At 43.2% G+C, this 23344-nt stretch overlaps 1 protein-coding gene across 2 annotated transcripts in view; it reads right to left on the bottom strand.

Annotated features, from left to right (window-relative positions):
- YBX3 (Y-box binding protein 3) overlaps positions 1 to 21618 on the bottom strand; it is a 29235-nt gene extending 7617 nt beyond the window's left edge. The window contains exons 1-6 of one of the 2 annotated variants that reach the window (XM_049783324.1): positions 21124 to 21618; positions 15994 to 16057; positions 15005 to 15038; positions 11591 to 11680; positions 8666 to 8788; positions 4551 to 4757 (exon numbers count right to left, since the gene is read on the bottom strand). In XM_049783324.1, coding sequence (XP_049639281.1) covers positions 4551 to 4757; positions 8666 to 8788; positions 11591 to 11680; positions 15005 to 15038; positions 15994 to 16057; positions 21124 to 21379 — 774 coding nt within the window. In that variant the 5' untranslated portion in view covers positions 21380 to 21618. The remainder of the gene's footprint in view (positions 1 to 4550; positions 4758 to 8665; positions 8789 to 11590; positions 11681 to 15004; positions 15039 to 15993; positions 16058 to 21123) is intronic. The other variant, XM_049783325.1, reaches the window with a different exon arrangement.
- Between the last annotated feature and the right edge of the window lie 1726 nt (positions 21619 to 23344).

Raw genomic sequence — 23344 nt, 5'->3', positions numbered from 1 at the left:
AACTGGCTCGTATCATTTTTGACAAATGTCCAACATTCTTTGAGTACTTGCTTGCTTTCTGGCACAACAAGATGTTCCAAGCTCATATTGTACTTTCTTGGGCTCAACTCTAACAAATCAGTCATTTCTCCAAAGAGATATTTTCTTATTGGAAGAGAGTTAAGACATGAAAATCTGGGGCCCAAGCAGGCTGTCAGTTAAGGTGTCAGGGATTTCACACTCTCAGTAAAAGTCATATGCACCCATGTAAGCACAAATATAAACAGACCCTGTGTGCAAACACTTGAGTGTGTGTGGGAGAAGAGGCATAGGCATTATCTTCTTTGATACATTCACCTAACAGCTATTTTTTTTTTTGCTTATTTTTTTTGCTTACACCTAACAGCTTTAATAGTAATTTGTTGAAGGAGGTAAAAGAGAAAATACACTCATATAGAAAAGCAAAACAGAACAAAAAACTTTTTCCAGCTCCATGTCCTCCCATTAACTGTCTCATTTCTTTGAGCTCCTTTACAGACTAAAACACACACACACACAAACACCACCAGAAGCCTCCTCACACAGTATCTCTTCTTCACATCTTGCTATCTTGAAAGCTCTACACAATGAATCATGCCCTCATCATATTAATTAGCCCCCAAGTTACCAGATCCAATAATCAATTCTCAACTTAACTTCCTGTACTTATCTCCATAGCATTTAAACACAGCATTTCCCTTCTTACAATACATTTTTTCTGCCTACATTTTGACTCATTGTCCCTTTGCCAGACTCTTTCCTCTTCCTGTTAATTTGTTGATGGGCCCCAGAAATTCATGCTAGGATCAATTTTCTAACTATCTTCATTCTAGATTTCATATCACCCTGCTCTATGCCTTTTGACAGCTTTTGCTTCCAAAGTTCTGTCCAGTTCCATCTCTCCCCCTGACATCTGCACTAGCCACCCTGGTGGCATTTCCTGGTCTTCCCCAGTCATTAATGAGGAGGATGCTTCCTTAATTCATCTAGTAAGTCTCTTCTCAAATTTAGCCTTGACCAAAAAACTACAATTACCTCCAACTACAGCTTCCTATGCCTCACATTGCTGTACTTTTCTATTTGATACCAAATATTATCTCTCTGTTTAAAGTATTTCTGGGGGGGGGGGGGAACCCAGAGTGGTGGTGCAAATGGTAAGGTGTCTGCTTTGCCCACACTAGCCTATCAGGGACCACAATTGTGGCCCTAAAACCAAAATAAATAAACAAAATATTTCCTAGGGGGCCGGAGAGATAGTACAGTAGATGAGGAAGCCCTGAGTATCGCAGGGTGAGGCCCTCCAAGAATCCACCCCCCAAAGTAACACCTCAAAACAAAACAAAAATTAATAAAACATTTCCTAGAGCTGGAAAGATAGCAGAAGGTAGGGCATATGCCTGCCAACAGTCTCTCTTTTTGTGGGGAGGGGATTGGGGCCACATCTGGCGCCACTCAGGGGTTACTCCTACCTCTGTGCTCAAAATCGCTCCTGGTAGGCACGGGGGACCATATGTGATGCCGGGATTCAAACTACCGTAGGTCCTGAGTCGGCCACTTGCAAGGCAAACACCCTACCACTGTGCTATCTCTCCGGCCCCTTCCAACAGTTTCTATCCCTAGTCCTACATATGGTTCCCCAGCTCCATCAAAATGAACCCCGAGTCCAGCCATGTGTGGCCCCCAAACAAAACAGCTAGAGAAATAAGTTCCTTAAATCTAACTACTTCTTATACTCTAATCCACATGGCAACCCAAAAGCTTTTTCTGCCTCTTACTAATACTTCTGGTGGTCTGGTTGCCATAAACAGCCCCGTGAGCTCTAAACATGTTTCATTAAGTATGCTTCATGCCCTAACTTCATGCTATACTTTCCTCTTTTCACTCAGATCATCTCAATCACATAAGCATTTCTTTCATTCACCACCTGATGTACAATAACCAAAGCTAAGGACAGTCAGAAACAGCAATTAACAAGTATAGATTAAGTTTTCTAGAGCACGGACAGGCAGTATTTATATTTAGTCCTGCCATTTCTTGCTCAAGTACCGGTAGGTCGAGTTGCTTTTTAAAAATTGGCTAAAATCTCAGGCTGGAGAGACAGTATAACTAGTAAGGTGTTTTCCTTGCCTTACAAATTAGCTGACTCAGGTTCTAACCTCAGCACCCCAGATAGTCTCTTGCAAGCACTGTCAGGAGTAATCCCTGAGAGTTCAGAGCTAAGAGTAAGTCCTGATACAGGTAGGAATGGGCCCCCAAAACTAACAAAACAAACCCTGAAGGCTCTTATTTTTATTTAATTATTGATTTGGGCTCTGCACTCAGAAGTCAATCCTGGCAGTGCTCGGGGGACCATACAGGATGCTGGAGATTGAACCTGGGTCGGCTGCTTTGCTATCATTCTGGTCCCCCTAGCCTCTTTTTTAAACACTAACAACATAAGCATAGACACCACTGCCAAGGTTATAAAGCGACTGCAAAGATGGAGTAAGAGCTACTTCAAACATCTGCCATGTGGGTGCTGCAAGAAATATTGTATGTGCTTTCTTCTACCATGCCATTCTTTTCTCAAAGACCACACCTACTTGACATTTATTTGACTCAGCAACCAATTCCACTCAACTTCCAAATAAATAAAATAACCTGTGAAAACAGAAGCCATGTGGTAGCCATCAATGTTTTATGCTTTATCATTATGCCTTTGGCCTACCTGGTGCCACCCTGCCCCATGTTCTATGTTACATTTTTATATACAGTTGGAAATGTTGGCAAGTGGGGCTTTTCCACTTGGCCTCAGTAATTGTTAACATCCTTTGCATCTATATATATTTTAAAAACATGCTGCGATCTTCTAGGTATTCATGTCAAAATTTTAAAATGTTCTTCAGTGCTGATTTGAACAGACACTAATGCCATTCACTATACCTCTACACATAGTATTAGAAAATCTGTAGTTGGAATCTATGACAGCTTTGATCTCAGATATGGATTGAGAAATTTATCCCATTTAAAGCAACTAAACACACTTATCAGAATAAGCACCCATCTATAGAATGAGTTTTCAGCTAACTTTTGCAAATAATGCTTTACATGCCACTAAAGAACCACTTTACAAGGCCAGAGAGCTAGCATGGAAGTAAGGCGTTTGCCTTTCATGCAAAAGGTCATTCGTTCAAATCCCGGCATCCAACATGGTCCCCCATGCCTGCCAGGAGCGACTTCTGAGCATGGAGCCAGGAATAAATCCTGAGCACTGCCAGGTGTGACCCCAAAACAAAAAGAACCACTTTGCTCTGAACCCCTAATTCCTATAGTATACTTTATTTCAATGCAACTTAAAGATAATTTTAAGTTTTCTGTATGTGATTTGTTTTGCTTTTGGAGCCAGACCTGGCAGTGCAGACTCATCCTATAAAGTGTCCAGGATCAACCTGATCTGCTTCCTGCAAGGCAAGAAGCACCCTATTCACTGTCCTATCTGAAAATTATGTTTCTTTTTTTTAAATTAATGACTCAAGTAAATGCTGAATATCTCAGGAAAATATTTATGCACTAAAATTAAATACATGCTTCAATCCCCTAACTTTTCCTGCTCTCATTTCCTGGAAGTCCCAGTCTAATACTATTGAGCCTACCATGCCTCCCGTACTTTCTCCATACATGTGAGTCTACTTGCTATTTTTAGTGCATTTGTCAGGGACAGCTGTTGAAGAGTGGAAGGGAAAAACAAGTAGCAAAGGAGAAAGAACATAGTCATGCATGCTGGGACAGGAGACGGGTAGCAGAGAACAGACTGAACATGATGTTCAGTCAAAACAGTTAGTGCAAAAACAAAAAACAAAAACCAAGGACACGAAGAGGAAGAAGCTGAAGCTTGTGATAACAAAATGATATTCTACCCAAAGCTTTCCAAGGTTTCTGGAAACCATAGAGCTAGTATCAGGCTGACTTGAAACAATAGTAATTGCAATATTTACTTTGGAGTGAGAAGGGGGGAATCACCAATCATCAATTATCTCTAGAAGATGCCATCTCCTCTAAAGTTAAGACTTTAGAGAGAATATCCTGAGACCTTGTCCTACAGCATATCACTTGTATTGGAGGCACCCTATGACCACCTCCCCCTCACACACACACACACTTAATAGATGCTCAAGTCAGTGTCTCCAAAGTGGTCCCTTCAAGAGCCCTAGGTAATAGGTTAATTAAGCAGCAGATACAAGATGCAAATCCATCAAAGCCCAACTTCAGTCTAGTAGCAGTGTCTCTACTCAAAGACTTCCTTCTAAAACAAGCTAGATACTGGCTCCTCCCTAGCAGGGACATCAGAAGTCAGCCTGGCTCATAAGGCCAGAATCTTGGGCACATCATTGGAAAGACTGCTTTGCAAAAGCCAGATCTACAGTCTCGCCTGGGCTTTGGTGGCATCAGGAGACCACAAGCGAGGCAACTGGTATTTGAGGAGGAGGAAGAAGAGGAGGCAGAAGAAGGATGGAGGGGTGAGGACTGTGAAGGAGTCCCCAATGCCATTTTACCTGCATTCTGTTGGGATGGGGAAAGACCCGGGAGCGGCGGTCCAAGGTCTGTCCCACGTGGTAAGGCGGGAACCGCCTCTGCCGGTACTGAGGGCGATACTGGGGGTGGCGCAGCTGACTCCGGGCCCCAGAGAACTGCCCGTCAGTGGCAGGGGGGTCAAATCCTTCACTGCTGCCGCTCCCTTCCTCCTCCTCCTCCCCAGCGTACTAGCGAAGCAAAGAAACAGAGATTCAGGAAAAGTTGCAGCAAGGAAAAGAACCAAAGAATACCATTTAGGATGAGAATCACCAGTAGGAAAAACCAAAACTTCCCCGCAAAGGGAGAACCTCACAATGTGTTTACCCCAGACTGTCCTGTGATGGTCTGGGATAAACTACATCAGGGTTTGAGTAAATCTGTGCAGATAAAATACCAAGCAGCAGAAAGCAAGAGCAATAATCCAACTAATGAATTTAACAGCCATCTGATTACAACTGATGAAAATTAGTTGACCAATCACCCAAAAGAGCACCAGCAAGTTTCATATTTAGCTCCACCAAATAAGTGTGCATCTCCCAACATTTACTGTCCATTGAGGCAGTACCTGGGCAAAGCTAAGGGGAAAGACCTTGTTTGTGTCCCCCCACCCACATTTGTCCTAGGTGGTTAACTTCCTACAGTTCTCAGAGTGCGGACCAAGTCTCTAAATTCTTCCAGGGGGTGGACTGAGATCAAGCTATACTTAAAAGGCTATTAGGAAGCTATTTTTCCTTTTCCCATCTTTTCCCCAGAAGTGTATATGGGATACCCTACAACCTACATAGAGGTGCAGTCTCTCAGCAGACTGAGCTCAGGAGAGAATTCAGTAATCTTTGTTTAAACCAAGACATCAGAGATTTGAAAACTGTAAAGGAACACCACTCTTCAGGCTCAATATTTTTTCAATAAGTTATCATAAAAAGTGCTATTTTTACAAGTAATGAGTTTAAATTATGTCTTAAAATGTATAATACAATAACAATAATATATACAAACATAACTCTAGAATCATCAATAATATTGAAGTCTATAAATGGATCCAAACAATAAAATAATTTAAATCACTGACATGAATCTCTTAATATCTTTTTCGGTTTGTTTGGTCTTGTTTTTGAGGCCACACCTGGTAGTCCACAAGATTTACTCTTAGCTCTGTGCTCAGGATCACTCCTGGCAAGCTTAGGAGACCATATGGCATGCTGGGTATTGAGCCTGGTTTAGTTACATGCAAGATAAGCACCTTATAGACTGTATTATCTCTCTGGCCTTATCTCTCATTAAATATCTTTAGGAGGGGCCGGGAAGGTGGCGCTAAAGGTAAGGTGTCTGCCTTGCAAGCGCTAGCGTAGGACGGACCGCGGTTCGATCCCCCGGTGTCCCATATGGTCCCCCCAAGCCAGGGGCGATTTCTGAGCGCATAGCCAGGAGTAATCCCTGAGCGTCAAACGGGTGTGGCCCAAAAACCAAAAAAAAAATATCTTTAGGAATAAACATATGGTTATAGTTTCTCAGAAAGTTCTGATACAGGCAACTTCTAATTCTATTCACTATGTTGACAATGAGACTTTATCCACTCATTTTATATTTTCTCCTATACTTAAAGTACAGTACGAAATACTAATCTTTTATATAAAATATATAAACAGCCAAAAATATTCTGAAAGAACTTTGATTTTGAATCTTACTTCCTAAGGGGGGTTATGCAAATACCAAAGGTTGTCTAAAGCAAATAACTATAATCTTTTTAAATAATAGATCAAACACAAATAATGACCATTTCTTTTAAGGGTGAAGATATTTAAAATTTAGAGCAACCCCACAAGTTAACTAAATTCTTAGAGAATGAGGAAAAAATTCTAGCCACATATAGGCTCAATAAGTTTAATTTCAGAAAAAATTCCAACCTTTATAAAGCTTTCTATATACTCAATTATGCAGCAACATATTCGCATATAAATATGATCACCAGGATATTAACCAAGAGATTTACTTTTATCTTTTTTCTAAAGTTTTCCTGTATTTTTAAATATAGTTAAATAGTACAGAGCTTCACAAAATACAAATAATGGCTAAATATACCATTATTAACTAAACATGCTGATACTCAGTACATGTCAGGACTTCAAAAACATCAAAGCAGAAAAAAAAAAAACCTTCATCTATGTATACTTTTTTTTTTTTTTTTTTTTTTGGTTTTTGGGTCACACCCAGCAGTGCTCAGGGGTTACTCCTGGCTGTCTGCTCAGAAATAGCTCCTGGCAGGCACGGGGGACCACATGGGACATCGGGATTCGAACCAACCACACCTTTGGTCCTGGATCGGCTGCTTGCAAGGCAAACGCCGCTGTGCTGTCTCTCCGGGCCCCATCTATGTATACTTTTACAGTTCTTTTCCCTTAGCATCTTTCAGATGCATGGACTTATAGAACTTATAGCTGAGAAGTCTTTTTTTGGTGGTTGTTGTTTTCCACTAAAGACTTTCTACCACATCTATTTCTGAATTAATCCAGGAACCAAATTAATCACAACTAAGACTGTGAATTGGATGCACTTGAGTTAACATGCTGTGTCCAAGGTTAGAACTCAATCATACCCTCACTCCTGCAGTTTAATATTAGACAACAAAAAGGATAAGCAAAACCTGATTAAGTACAATATAAAGCCAGAAAAGGCATTGTAAGGAGCCTGATGATCAACTTGGGCAGGGTATGAAGACATCAGAATGAAGAAAAAAAAAAATTAAATAAGCAGAAGAATATAAAGCTATGAAACAAAAAGTTAATTCATCCTCAATTTGCAAATATTTTCTCAGGTGATGTTTTTTTTTTTTTGGTTTTTGGGCCACACCCGTTTGACGCTCAGGGGTTACTCCTGGCTATGTGCTCAGAAATCGCCCCTGGCTTGGGGGGACCATATGGGACGCCGGGGGATCGAACTGCGGTCCTTCCTTGGCTAGCGCTTGCAAGGCAGACACCTTACCTCCAGTGCCACCTACCCGGCCCCAGGTGATGTTTTGTTTTGTTTTGTTTTTTTGTTTTTGGGCCACACCCCACCCGGCAATGCTCAGGGGTTACTCCTGGCTGTCTGCTCAGAAATAGCTCCTGGCAGGCACGGGGGACCATATGGGACACCGGGATTTGAACCACCTTCTGTCCTGGATCGGCTGCTTGCAAGCAAACGCCACTGTGCTATCTCTCCGGGCCCTCAAGTGAGGTTTTTTGTTGTTCATGTTTTTTAACAAGTTTTCCCTGGATGATATACCTAGCTACCAATCCTGTACTCAACAAAGTACATTGAGTTTTATCTATGCTGTCACAGATAAATACAGATAACATAGATAACGTAAATTCTTATTGTAGGTAACTCAAAAGTTTCTTCAAATTTAATAGACCATAACTTCACCAGTGAATGGGATTTACATGAGGATTTAAGATCTAAGAAAGTTCCAGTCATATTTGGTTGTAAAGTCCTTCCCTAGACTAGAATCAGTGTAAAGAACGAAAAATCATAAAAATTACTCACTACCGCTTTACTTTGAAATAATGGAGAAATGTTATGCAAACAGCAATGTACATAGAGGCAAATTATTTTATACTGCTGTGGTCAACACTGTTTGCTGCTGATATTCAAACTATTCAACTTCCGTCTTGTCAACCTGAAAGTGATTTTGAGGTCAACAGTACCAGCACTGAAACATGTACAACAGGTTTCAAGGCAGATCACAGAAAACCCAATCTCCTGTGCCAGCAAATACAACACATATAGGTTCTGGCCAGAAAACAGAAAGAGCCACACAAAGAGAAAAGCCTTTGGATAAGGCTGGCACTGCCTACTTTAACTGACCCTGTGGCAAGAAGATAAAATGTTCCTCCTCTCTTACAAACATCCAAACCAATATAATTGCTGAATCATCTGTTTTCAGTGAAGGCCAATGGCTGTGGATTAATTCTAGGCACCAGTGATCTACCTCCAATGCACAAATAAAAATTACTTTGTTCCTTCAGAAAAAGAGAGAGCATTTATCTGTTCCTCATATGGACACTGCATGTTACAGTTGGAAATGGTTTCAATGGCTTGTTAGTAAGAGAAAACGTACATTTCGGGGTGGTCCACGGCGTCTGCCATAGTAGCCACGTCTGTAGCGGCGCCGATCAGCAGCATAACGACTCCCTTCTACAGGAACTCCATCCGGGCCAGTCACATTGGCTGCCTCTGCACCCTAGGAAAGTAAGATCTCAAAATGAGTAAGACGCAACACTGATCTCTTGCAATAACCTTACGACAGCCAGAGTATAAGGGACTGGCAGAATCATTAACAATCTGGATCTTGACTTCAAAAACACACCCGAATTTTAATAAGGAGAGAATGTGTTTGATGTCTCGAATGAAATGAAGACAGACTCTCTGCTCACACAACTTAAACAAAGCCTTCCTGTGTAGTGACATGAGGAAGTTCAAGGGCACTGCGTACCTCTTTAAAGGACATCAACTGGTAAATATTATCCAACTGTACTAGAAGCAATGCTAGACCAAGAGGAAGAGTCTTCACTGGAAAAGAACTGAGATGCTGTGACCTTCCTGGGAAATGCTGAAACCAACATTACTGTCAGAGTGACCAAGAGAGCCCCTACTCACAGGAGCTCACAGCTTTGTTCAGCATTGATTTTCTGAAAGTTAAACACCCCCAATCTTCACACAACAGGAAGAAAGCTTCTTGATTTAGTGAATACACAGCCTTTGTCAACTGATCTTCTTTAATCCTATTGTTCCAAAAACAAAGCCATAGCATCCTCTCATATGAATGGAGTGATAAGACAAATGCTTCAAAGGCAGAAAAGATTCAAAGCAAGGAGAGCAAAACGAGGATACTTCACACAAGACCTCAATTTGCCTAAATTCAAGATCTACCGAGTTACAGATATCAACTTAACTTGGTAAACCAATTCTGTGGGCTGTTCATGGGTGGGATCTTAGTGCTCATTGCAGGCTAGCATTTGCTCATGCATGATTTGCAACTAACTCTTCTGAACATTATAAGATTCCCTATTATTGGATTGGTTTTAAAAAAATCATTTAAATTTCTTTAGGCAAAAGAGTATTTTTCTTTCAATACCACTGTGTGTTTACTATTTGTTGAGTGCTGCTAAAAATGTGGTCTATACAACAGTACTTATGTCTGTGGAGGAGAGCATGCTTGAATATAAAACAGCCATTTATTGAGTCAGTTAATAAAATGACTGTGATGGAAGTGGCATCATGTATGGGTTTTTGTTTGTTTAACTTGGTTGTAGGGCCATACCCAGAAATTATCAGGATCATGAGTTTTAAATAAGTTTTTATGCTTATTCTATGTTTAACAGACATTTAATTAAAAAAAAAAGCAGACACACCATTAGTAATATTGGAATGCAATATTAAACAGCATGAAAATATTCTGTATATAACATTTCACCATGTTCTATGAGCTGCCTGAGTTGTATTCATCTGCACAAAGCTGATATGTAAACTTCTAAAGATGCATTAATTTTAAATACCCACCAAAAACAAAAGCAACATGGATTAGATTCAATGGAATCCTCTTTTACTTTTGTTTGTTGTTGTTGTTGCTGTTATTTTGTTTTGCTTCTGGGCCATACTCAACGAGGTTCAGACCTTACTCTGTACTCAGGACCTGGTGGTCCTCGGGGGACAATATGGGGTATTAGGAATTAATCCAATACATGCAAGGCAAGGTATCTCTCTGGCTTCAAAATCTTATTTGACAGAGATGAACATATTCTTTATGGTGTATTACTTGTGAAATGCTTACAGAATCACAGTTTGAAAGCTATATGATAAAATTAAGAATTTTGTCCCAAAGGAGGGCTTATATTTTCATCCACACTGAGTATACCTTTCGAACTAATATATATCATGTCACTTTATAATAATGAGAAATTAGCTTTTCCCATTCTAGTATTCATCATGTATTACTTGAGAAATTGATAATGTCTTAAATATAAAAACAGTTGACAATGATAGTTATGAAAAATTGTTCCACATCACTAATAATCAGGGAGATGCAAATCAAAACAACAATGAGATATCATCACATGCCACAGAGACTAGCACACATCACAAAGAACAAGAGCAATCACTGCTGGCATGGATATGGGGAGAAAGGAACTTTTGTGCTCTGCTGGTGGGAAGGCCACTTAGTCCAACTTTTTTTCAAAAACAATATGGATATTCTTTAAAAAAAAAAATTGAGCTCCCAATGATCCAGCAATACCACTCCAAGGGATGTACCCTAGGACCATAGAAACACAATACAATAACGTCCTCTTCACTTTTATATTTATTGCAGTGCTATTTACAATAGCCAAACCTAGAAACAATCCAGATGCTCAATAACAGATGAGTGACTAAAGAATCTGTAGCATATCTACACAATGGAATACTATCCAACTATTAGGAAAAAATAAAGTCATAAAATTTGCCTATGCGTGGATAGACATGGAGACTATTATGCTAGTGAAATAAGTCAGAGAGAGAGAGATAAACATAGAATAGTCTCAATCATCTGTGGGATTTAAAAAAAATAAAAGATAGTATAGTAATAATACCCAGAGACAACAAAGATGAGGGCCAAAAGAACCAGCCCATGATATGAAGCTTACTACAAAGAGTGGTAAGCACAACTAGAAAAAGAATTACACTGACAGCTACCATGACAACGATAAAGAGAGAAATACAATGCCTGTCTCAAAGACAGGCAAGAGACAGGGGAAGAGGAAAATGGGGGACACTGGTAGTGGGAAAGTTGCACTGGTGAAAGGGGTGTGCATTTTATGGATGAAACTTAATTACAACATGTTTGTAACCATGGTCCTTAAAGTATTAAAAAAAATAGTAAGAAAAATTTCTTCCTAAATTTCCTTTTCCTGTCATACAACAATTCAAAGCAACCTTAGCTCATAAGGTGCTGAGACACCACTTACTATACATATGCAAGTGTACCCAACCACAATTACTTTCTCACCTTCTCTCCTTCAACCACATCAAACTCTACTGTTTCTCCATCTCCTACACTGCGCAGATATTTCCGTGGGTTATTCTTCTTGATGGCAGTCTATTTGGAAAAGAGAAAATTCCAAAAGAAGCACATGTTATTGTTGGCTGCTGATTTCAACACTTTGGGGGGAGAGGGGGGTTTGGATCACACTTGGCTGCGTTCAGGGGTTACTCCTGGCTCTAAGCTCAGAAATCACTCCTGGCAGGCTCTATAGGGGACTATAGGGGATGCTGGGATTCGAACCACCGACTCTACATGCAAGGCAAACACCCTACCTCCATGCTATCTCTCCGGCCCCATGATTTCAACACTTTCAAGTTGACTAGTTGTAAGAATACAACTATTCAGCTTATATTAATTTTTAATTGTCCCTTTCTTGATACTCTGGATTTCCAAAACAGTAAAAGAATGCTAATGGGACACACACACACACACACACACACACACACACACACACCCTCCCTACCTTCATGGAATCTTACAGACCATTTCTGTGAATAAGAAAAATCACACACACACACACACCCTACCTTCATGGAGTCTTACAGACCATTTCTGTGAATAAGAAACATCATTCACCTCCAGAAAGTTGGAACTATGTCAAAATGCTGAGGAATGTTTAGGGGAGAAAAAGTTCCTATCAGAACATGCAAAATTGGATTGGAGAAATAATATAGGTAGGGGGTAAGGCATTTGATCTTTTTTGTATTAGGACCACACCAGGAGTACTGATTCCAAGCTTAGGAATCACTCCTAGTGGGAGGTGGGGACAATATGGGATAGTGGGGATAGAACCTAGGTCTGCTGTGTGAAAGGCAAGTATCCTACCCACTGTACTAGCCCTCCACCCCCTAGGCACTTGTCTTACATGCAGTCAAACTTAACATAATTCTCAACACCATTATAGATCCTTGAGCACCACATGAGTAACCCTTCAAAAAAATATACAAAATTATTTTAGGAATAAAAACATCACTAATAAAACACTACTCTCCCTTACTCCCCCATCTTTATGGATGAGGAAAATGAGGGTGACTAATAATTAAAAAAGGGTAGCTGATAACAAAAACACACATCACAGATGTCTGATAATGAACCCAAAGTCTCAAAACACAACATAAATCTTATTCATTATTCCCTATCCCAACTGAACTCCATGCCAGCAGAGATGAGGAAACTGGTAGGAAAACAAACGTCTTGGTGCTGAATCCTGTCCCTCCAATCACCCCCTAGTGAGAATCCATGAACATATCCATGAAAATGCTGCCCCTGCCTTAAAACACCGACCCTCTAGGCCCACATTCCCAGCTTTATGCAGAGACCTTTCTTTCTGCATCCATGAAAGGAAGAAAGTAATTCCTGCAAACGTCTCTTTCTTTTCTGGAGCTGGTATCTCTAAATGGTTAAAGGGGCTCTGAGTTTCTATGGAACTAGGTCAACCTTATTTTATAAAGCGATTAGGCATGTGCAATCCAGCCCTTCCCTTACTCTGAGTGGGAGGGAGGGAAAAATAATAAGCCAATTGGGCAGAGACCCCACCCACAGAGAGGAAAAAAAAGGCAGCCTGGGACAGGATATGTGCGCACGCAGCTCAGCTCAAACAGTCAGCCCTTCCAGAAACAGCCCCTCCCTGCAGGCTCGCTCCCTTTTTTCCTGCTGAACGGGGCAGGCCTCAACACAGCAAGGTGACTCACCAGGCAACCTCCTGGGGCTGGAACCAGGTCACACACTCACAGGCTAGGATGCTGACCACCAGGATGGAAACACTAGCTCTGTCACCACACACAGAGCCCTATGCCCCCAGAGGGTTAATGAGGGGCAGGTACTAGAAACTACACACTTCCTTTCACTCTGTTACGATTTTTAAGAGCCACCATATCTGAGCAAAATAATAACCTTCCCAAATTATTTTGCTGTAGTTGAAAAATGTTTGGACTCGCAAAGAAACCTGGCAGAAACCACAGCTTGCTTTGGTTCTCTAACCAAAGCAGGATACATATATGCATGCAAACATACAAATACAAACACACACACATACACACATACACAACCTCTTAGAAGTAGGGAACAAAAAAACTAGGTCTGAATGAGCCCTACAGCTGCACAAGCTGTTCTTGGTACCTTCAGAGCTTCCCTCACCAAGGCTCATTTCTGAGACAAAAAAAAACTGAATATGAAACAAAAAGAAAAGAACAATAAAGGTAGTTCCTTTACACCTATCTGGAAAAATAAGTTCAGTGTCTACCTGAACTTATTATATTGGAACCCAATGTAAGCCAAGCCACATCCTGGCTAGAAAGGTAAGAAAACTTGAGACCCAAAAGCAGAGGCACCCACACCTTCTCTCCCATTTTTGACCAGCTCTTCCACATTCCCGGGGAGGTGGGGGTGTGACAAGAGCACGTGCTGATGGTGCCTCTTTGGAATAGAAATGAGGACTATCCTGGGAATTGGGGAATTGGGAAATTTTCTCTAACCACCTGCTTCTCTGGGTTTTTAGTCTGAGCTGCATTGAATAGTAAGAGTTTTAACCAAAATCAAGACAAAGGCTTCTGCTAAACAGGCACAAAGTCTGGAGAACAGGGTGCTAACAGAAGTTTGGAATTTGTGTGTGTGTTTGTGTGTGTGTTAACCAAAATCAAGACAAAGGCTTCTGCTAAACAGGGATTGAGGCACAAAGTCTGGAGAACAGGGTGCTAACAGAAGTTTGGAATTTGTGTGTGTGTGTGTGTGTGTGTGTGTGTGTGTGTGTGTGTGTGTGTGTGTGTGTGTGTGTGTGTGTGTGTGTGTGTAGATGAGGGCTTTAAAAATTAGAAAATAGTCAAAATGAATATCCATTCCACTGCTACAAACAAACTAAAAAACCTGGAGAACAGGGTGCTAACAGAAGTTTGGAATTTGTGTGTGTGTGTGTGTGTGTGTGTGTGTGTGTGTGTGTGTGTGTGTGTGTGTGTGTGTGTGTGTGTGTGTGTAGATGATGGCTTTAAAAATTAGAAAATAGTCAAAATGAATATCCATTCCACTGCTACAAACAAACTAAAAAACCTGGGCCCAGCAGCAGGCAGGGCTTCGCAAGCCACCAACCTGGGCTTGATCCGAGCACCCCACATTGTCCTCTAAGCCCCAACAAGAGTGAATCACACTCCTGCACAGAGGCAGCAATAAGCCCTGAGCCTCAGTGGGTGTGCCCCCCCCCCCACTGTTTAGACATAAAAGTTTTATCTTTCAATCTTAAAATATGCAACTGCATTCTCTTGCCAAAAGAGAATCACAAAAAGAGTGCAGAGAAGAACTGACAGGATTTCACTCTGCTAGAGAAACAGCAGCAGATTCTGACAGCCTCTCACACAGCGAATGGAACACACTTGAGCTCTTTCTTACCTGATGCACAAATACATCTTCTTTGGTGTCATTTCTGTTGGGAGAGGAAAAGTTGTAATTAAAGGTGTGAGATATGTGGGGAAACAAAAGAACAGATGTCCGATCCCACAACCCCAAGAAGTAACATAAATCTTGCGTATTCCCTGTCTCAACTTAACTCCAGGTCTAGAATCAATGGGAAATAATGCCCAAGCCTATGAGACACCTACTTTCCTAGTCACATTCCACCGGTGTCCGGGTTCAACAGACAGAACCAGTACTTTCCTGTCATTTCTTTCTAAGTCATGTGTTTTGTAATCAGAGCCCCAGACTTCTGTCCCAGGGAAAGTAAAGCAAGACAGTTAAAAGGACAGGGCACAGCTGTGAACTGGGCTCTCCTTACACTGAAACTTAAAACATTGCCTCTTCCAGCATCCTGCCCTAACACACCACACACACAAACACACACTAAAGCAATTGGAGGAACTTTTATTTTTATTTTTTTTGAGTGGGGAGGGAAGAGAAGTAGGAGGGTAAAGAAAATAATGATATCATGTAAAAACATCTAACACTCCCCACAGCCTGTGCCTGAGTTCTCACTCCTATATGGGTAGAAGCTAAGAAAACACTGAGGTTTCTAAACAGGACTTGGACCAGACTCTGGTACAGATCCAGTTCCATTACTCACTAGCTGGGTGACCTCAGGGAAGTTGCCAAACCCGTGGAAGACCCCCCCACCCCTTTCTGCTGCTCTAAAATGATGGATCTCAGCTCAGCTACCTCTTGGCCCTCCCTCCTTTCTGTCTTCTCTTCCCACCTCCCTTTTTGTCCTCTAATGACTAGCTTTTTTTTTGAAAGAAAATGACTTCTCAGTCTGGGTTAAAATTTACTGACGAGTAGCTTAAAAATAAGACACTTTTAAAGTCATCCATAAAGTTTGGGAAAAGATTTAGAACTGCAGAAATCACAATCTGAATAGGTGTATATATAACAGGCAGAAAGACACATACCGATTTATAAATCCATATCCATTTCTGACGTTGAACCATTTGACAGTGCCAAGGACTTTGGTGGCTAAAACAGGAGTAAGCAAATAAATTAGCATCTGATCTACAAAGAAATAAAGTTCATATAACTCAAGTCTTGATATCATTACAGAAAACCTAAACATACCAGAAGAAACCAACAAAGGTAAATACACACACACACACATTCAGAATATTCAGTACCACACCCAGTGGTGCTTGGGTTTTACTCCTGGCTGTTTGCTCAGAGATCACTCCTGGCATACTCGGGAAACTATGCAATGCCAAGGAACAAACCAGGGTCAGCCAGGAGCAAGGCAAGCAGCTTGCCCCCTTCTATTCCTCTGGACTACAATCCCAAAATATATTAGACAAAGATAAGTAAAAGAGAGCAATCTATGAAACACATTTCAGAAGACAAGTATTCCTTGTACTTGGCAGAACTTTTCAGGTGTTATTAGAAAGCTGAGTGGTCCCAAGTCTATGCAATTTTGCAATCACTGAGAAAATTACTTAAGAAACAAAAACAAATGCTCTTTAAGATGAAAATTTTAAGTACAAAAGAGGGGTTGCCCTTAGAGAATGAAGATAGGTAAATAAAAGATAAATGAATACTAATGACACCACATTTTCGCAGCCCTTAAATATTAGGCAAACTTTCCTGAGAGAACAGCAGCTTCCTGATAACACTAATCTACAAAGACAAAGTAATTTATGTAGTTGCCATGGGGCTTATCAGGAGTCTAGAGTAGTAACAGTCCTGATGCTGTCTCAATCCATTCCATGATCACCAACCCTGAGACAAGATGTAACAGGCCTCTCCCCATCGATACTGTTTGCCCTATGCTCCATAGTTGGTGGGAATCCAGTGGCTTTCTCTATAAACCATCCCCTCCTTCATGGGAGCCTTGTCCCTAGCTTCTGTTAAAACACAAGATCTTTTCCCTATAATACCAGATTTTGAGAAAGAATCTAAGAGAAAAAAAAAATCAAGTCAAACTTTTACTTCTGTAGGTCCAGATTTATGTCAGCCATCAAGCCACTTGAGATGATACCTCTGAATCAACTGTGAATGCCAAACTGAGTTCTTCTGGAAGATTTAACTAAATTCAGGAAATGCATAAAGCTATTACTAAGACTCAGAAACAGGAAATCTGACAATAGAGTACCTTAAAAAAAAAGTTCAGTAGAGAAAGTAACAATTAACATTAAGCTATGCTGCCTCTCTATGGGAAAGTTTATCATTTTCAAAGATAAACAATAAGGATTAGGTTTTGCAATTCAAGAACTAAAATAGTAATTAGAGACTTGCTTTGTTATTGGGGGGGAGGGTTAATCTGTGAATTTTGCTAGGACTGATATGCTTAAAGTAGTACTTTATAACTGTAAATAAAAAAAAAAAAACCTCTTTATACCTCCACAATCCTTTCAGCCCATTCCTACACTGATCTCTATCTACTGTAGTTCTCACTTGCAGCTGGGAAATCCTCTCCAATGAAGAGTTGAACCCACTAAGGTCTCAAGTCTGAAGACATCCTAATGAGAATAGTAAGGGCAGAGGAAAGAAAAAAAACTGTTTTATATCCAAATGTACATAGAATAGGCCTTTTTGATAAATTATATGCTTTCAGTATGAGGCTTCAAATAATATACTTTTTATACTACCTTTCATTTAACTCAAATGGTCTATGGGGTAGAAGCAAGCATGTAGCCTACTTGGGTTTGCTCTGCACCCTCTAAAGTCTTCTGAGTCCAGGATCACTGAGTGTAGAGCCAGAAGCAAGTCCTAAGTAAGAGCAGGTGTGGCCCAAAAGCTAATTGTTTTTAAATAATGTAATAGTATGAAAATATAAAAGTAGATACTGGAGGCTGGAATGACTATTAGTAAAGCAGGTAGGGCACTTGCCTTGCATACAGCCAACCCAGGTTTAATCCCTGGCATCTCCAATCATCCCTCAACACCATCATGAGTGATTCCCAAGTACAGAGCCAGGAGTAATCCCTTTGTTTTGGTGTAGCCCCAAAACAACAACAGCAACAAAAGATAAAAATTGGTTTCTGTTCCTTTTCACTCTGCAGTCTAGTTTTTTTTTACAATCTTACTTCCAAAAATATTTCCAGTGGTTTCCACACTACACGCACTCACACAACTTGCCTTTAATACAATAATTTTTTTTGCCCACCTACCTACAATTTCTGGCCCTGCTGCTCTTCAGAAGCAATGTTGCTTACAACTTTGGAATTATTTTCTCTCATCTATAGCTAAACAATGAAGTTACAGACTGCGACAACTAGAATGGGAGAATCCAAAAACAAAATTCCACTTTAGTCAGCCAGATGTCTGGCACCTCTCAGGAAGCCATGTGTTTGCTTGGCACAGAAAAGGAGATGGCAGAACACACTGGACAGACAAACAGGGTTGAAATATCATGCTGAAGGCTGCTCTGTACTCAAAGGGATGCAGTTAAGAGCAGAATGTGTGAGGGCCCGGAGAGATAGCACAGCGGCGTTTGCCTTGCAAACGGCCGATCTAGGACCAAAGGTGGTTGGTTCGAATCCCGGTGTCCCATATGGTCCCCCGTGCCTGCCAGGAGCTATTTCTGAGCAGACAGCCAGGAGTAACCCCTGAGCAATGCCGGGTGTGACCCAAAAACCAAAAAAAAAAAAAAAAAAAAGAGCAGAATGTGGAGAAGTCTCACCAAGAATATGGGGGTAGCTTCTGGGCAGTTAGTGGTAAAGGAAATACCCTCTATCTGGGCCCTTCATCTAAAGAGATACGTGCTCATTTAAATACACAAGTTGCCTTTAGCCCCAGAAGGGTAAAGGTTTTTCACAATAAAACCAGAGAGCAGATTCCTTTACACCAAAACAAAACAACAGCCTGCTGTCTTCACACTGCTGTGGATAAGCGGAACTTGACATTTGTCTGGAACTGTTTGTAAAAACAACTAGCTCTGGGATTTAACCTTATCAAACTTTCAAGCCACCAAATTTGATACAGATCTGTAAATCCTGGAGCTTGCTGCCCTGGGACACCTCAAAATTGTATAGCAGTGTCAGCCTAGGAGGATCACAAGAAATCTGATGGCAAAGTTACATAGTAATCTACCAAACTCAGTGAGCCTAAACAGTAGCAGAGAAGGTTCAGCTAGCACTAGCCACAGTCCAAGTAAGTTAAGTCCTTACTAACTTTACTAACACTGTTGAGTTATAACCATCATTTCAAATTGACCTATGTTGATCTAAATTTTGTTGATTCCCTTTGCCTTTTTGTTTTAACAAGCAATATAAAGTAATTTGTGCCCCCACAGAGGCAGGTATTGGTAATAGGTGGGAGATTAGGGACACAGGTGAAGGGAAGGTCGCACAGGTGGTGGGATTTGGTGCTTGAATATTTAATGGTTGAAACATCTGTATTGCGAACAACTTGGTAAATCACAATGTTATAATAAAAGTTAGGAAAAATAAAAAAAATAACTGTTGGCAACATTATCCCAACACATTATTGATTAATCAGAAGCAACACGTGGTGTAGCAACATGATGGCTGTTTTATTGCTTAGACTGCTTGAACCAACTAAGTTAAGAGTTCTGGGAAGGGGCGGAGAGATAGCACAGCAGTAGGGCAGATGGTGGTTCGAATCCCAGCATCCCATATGGTTCCCGTGCCAGCCAGGAGCGATTTCTGAGGGCCACCAGGTGTGACCAAAACAAAACAAAACAAAAAAGTTTGGGAAAACACAAAAACCTGGCCTCTCAAGGAGGGAACGGTGGATTCTATTTACTCACTTCAAATTATTCCTCAATCGCCTCCAAATTCAGTGGGCAGGCAAGGCTCAAGAAGCTCAACCGCTACTACTCTGAGCATCACACACCATCTCTTAACTCTGGCTTCAAGGCACGCACAGGGGCCTGACCAATAAATAGTACAAGAGGTATGGAGTTTGCCTCACATGAGACAGACTCGGGTTCAAACGTCGGTATCCAATCTGGTCACCAGACATCACCAAGAATGATTCCTGAGTGCAGAGCCAGGAGTAAGTCCTGAAGACCGCCAGCTGTGGCACCCCTCCCCTCTCAAAAAAGGGCGCGCGCACGCACGCGCACACACACACACACACACACACACACACACACACACACACACACACACACACACACACACACACACACACACACACACACCCTCTCCTCGATGCAGATTTCCCGCCCACCTGCCCTGCAAGCTCTGAAGGCTTCCCACGGGGTGTTACCTAAGGAGAAAGAAACTCTAAAAATGTATGTGAACACACACACACACCCCTCCCGCACGACCCCATCCCCGGCCTAGGTCGCATCCCCGAGGACTTTGCCCAGATAACGTTGTTGGGCACAAACAACAGATCCCACACCTGAGAGCACGCAATCGGTTGCACCCTGGGTATCCCCGGCGCCCAGGTATTAAGAAGCGAGCAGCAGGCGAGGAAAAACCTGGGCGCAGGCGGTGGGCATGGCTGGACACGCGGCCCCCAGGACCCGGGCGCCTGGACAGGATTGCAACACCACCCAGGCAGCATGTGGCCGTGGGCAGCATGGCGCCCTTCCCGTGCCATGTGGGAAGGGCATCTGGGACAGACACCTGAGCCTCCCGGGCCTCGCCGCCTCTCCCCTGTGTCTCCTCCTCGGGCGGGCCTCCCTCTTCCCAAGCCAGTGCCCTCCCGGGACCGACCCAGCGAGGCTCCTGGGCCGGGGTTCCCCAGGTCCGCGCCCACGTGTCTGCCCTCCCCAAGATCCACATCCATCTCCACGCTGTGCGCGCTCCCAGCTCGCCGGCCCTGAATCCCTGGGCTCCCAGCCGCCTGGTTCTAGAGCTGGGGTGCACGATTGTGCGTGCAGGGGGTGACCATCGTGCAATTCCACCCCCACCCCAAAAGCTGGCCCGACCCGGGGAGGGAGACACCATGGTGGGAGAGCGCACAGCGTTGCGCGCGCTCGCCCGGAGCCGCCGGGGTCTGGAAAGAGGGACCCCCCGGCAGCGCGTTTTCCTCCACACCATCCTGGGACTCCGGGCACCCCGAGTGCCCTGGGGCTCCCGCCTAGCGTCGGACCCCGCCTAGCCCTCCCCGGACTGACTCACCGAGAACTTTTTTCTCCGCGTCCTCGCCGCCGGCGGGGGCGGCAGAAGTGGGGGCCGCGGTGCCCGGGGCCGCGGGGGCCGCGTCTCCGGAACCCGGGTTTGCAGCGCCCAAAGCAGCGGGCGCGGCAGCCGCGGGCGCGCCGCCGCTGCCTCCCGGGCTCTTGGGCGCGGGGTTCTGGGGGGCCGCCTCGGCCGGAGCCTGCGGGAGGGTGGTGGTGGTGGTGGTGATGGTGGTGGTGGTGGTGGCCTCGCTCATGCCGCCGCCTCGGCTCTCACTCGGGCACCTCGGTGGCGGTTGGGAGGTTGGTTGGTTGGTCGGCGGTTAGCGAGCCTGCTGGTGGTGGCGTGGCCGGGGGGCTCGCTCTCGGGGTGCAGCCGGTGCGGACCTCGAGGCCTGGGCTGGGGTGGGCGCGCGGCGGGGAGGCAGCTGGAGTTCTCCGGCTGCTGCACTGCTGGCGCCGGGGCTCCTCGCTGGATCTTACTGCCCCAAAAATGGCCCCGCACAAGTTTTTCTAGGCGGCGCACCGGCCCGCGAAGGAAGGGCGGGCGAGGGAAGAGGGTGGGGAAAGTTGGCTCCCGAGTGGGGCATCGGCGTCATTAGCATTTAAAGGAGCCCGGTGCCCTGGCCCTGGCCGCGTCCCCCATCCTCCCCCGGGCCCTGCCAAGCGAGCCGGGGCCTGTCTGAGAGGTGCCCTGTGATCTGGAGTTTTCCGGGGTCCCCGCGCGCTGGTCCCTTTTTGGGCCCGGGCCCCCCGGGGTGCGGGGAAGTGCAGCTGCGCTTCTGCGTTCCGAGACCTCTTCTTGCTTGACAGCTGAAACTCACATCCCTCCCGGGCTGGTTGATTTCCCCACGCGGGTCTGGTAGTGACACTTTGCGGGAGGGGGGGTGTCTTTCTGGGTTCCAGACTTGTCAAGTTATCATCCCATGATCCGGTTCAGGAATACGGAGCTGAAATTCTTCCCAGTTCTAGACTTTTATCTGGCAACTGTTCTGGAAGACAGATAACTCACAGATGAGGTCATCTTATGCCCCACAGGTGTGGACGTGGAAGTCCTAAGCACAGATGGAAGGAAATAACAGAATTCACCCCCCACCCCTCACCCCCAGATGAAGGGGCAGCAAGGAAGGGAGCGAATTGAAGTATTTAATGTTGTACTTGAAAGAAAAATAAAAAAGGAATAAGTCAATCCACATCCTGGGTTCTGCGCCTGTTTCCCTCTGCCAGCTGCTGATCCACATCCTGTGTCTTACTTCTGCCAGCTGGGGATAACTTCACTGAGACCTTGTTTAGCCTCTGACAGAAGAGAAAAATACCCTTTGGGGTTTTGGAGGAGACCATACGACTTTTAGAGAACGAGTTGGATTGAGCTGAACGCATAGAGCTTGCCAAGTTGTACCCAAGAACTATCTGGAATCCAGAAGTGTTTGAGAGTTCTTTAGACAGACATAGGTATAAGTTCTGGCACATTTTAGTTATTCATGAAGTGAACTAAGGAGAAAATCAATGTCCCAGTTTCTCCTGTATAGAGTTTCCCAAAGATACTATGATGAGATTGTACAGTATAACTCCAGGATCCCATCCCACTAAAAGGTCCCTTGTCATTGCCATTTTCCCCAAACTATTTGCCTTTTTATTTTTAATTCAAAAGTACTTAAGGGCAACGTACCCCATATTAGGAAGCACTGCTTTCAAGTATCCGTATTCATCATATCCTTACTAGCAGAATAAAGTAAACGCTACTAAAAGAAAATAAGACCAAATCTTTCCAATTTATCAACACACCCATTATCAATAATTATAAAATTATACTGCCTTTCTTATTCTGTCCATAAAAGAAACAGCTTAAAGATAATTGCTAGAAAATATAGCAAAATGTGGACATTTGACTTTCCGTGTACTTCGTCTATATTTTTAAATATATGATAAACTTCAAAAAGTCATGTGTATAGGGGCCAGAGAGATAGCATGGAAATAAGGCATTTGCCTTGCATGCAGAAAGACGGTGGTTCAAATCCCGGCATCCCATGTGGTCTCTCGAGCCTGCCAGGAGCGATTTCTGAGTGTAGAGCCAGGAATAAGCCCTGAGCGCAACTGGGTGTGACCCAAAAAACCACAAACAAACAAAACAAACAAAGTCATGTGTATATAAAACACTTGCTTTAAATTTTTCTAAGAATTGTTTAAAAAATTATTAAGCTGGGCCAGAGTGACAGACTAGC

The sequence above is a fragment of the Suncus etruscus genome, chromosome 11, assembly GCF_024139225.1.
Source record: "Suncus etruscus isolate mSunEtr1 chromosome 11, mSunEtr1.pri.cur, whole genome shotgun sequence".
Lineage (NCBI taxonomy): Eukaryota > Metazoa > Chordata > Mammalia > Eulipotyphla > Soricidae > Suncus > Suncus etruscus.
This window is presented reverse-complemented; position numbering and strand designations above follow the sequence as displayed.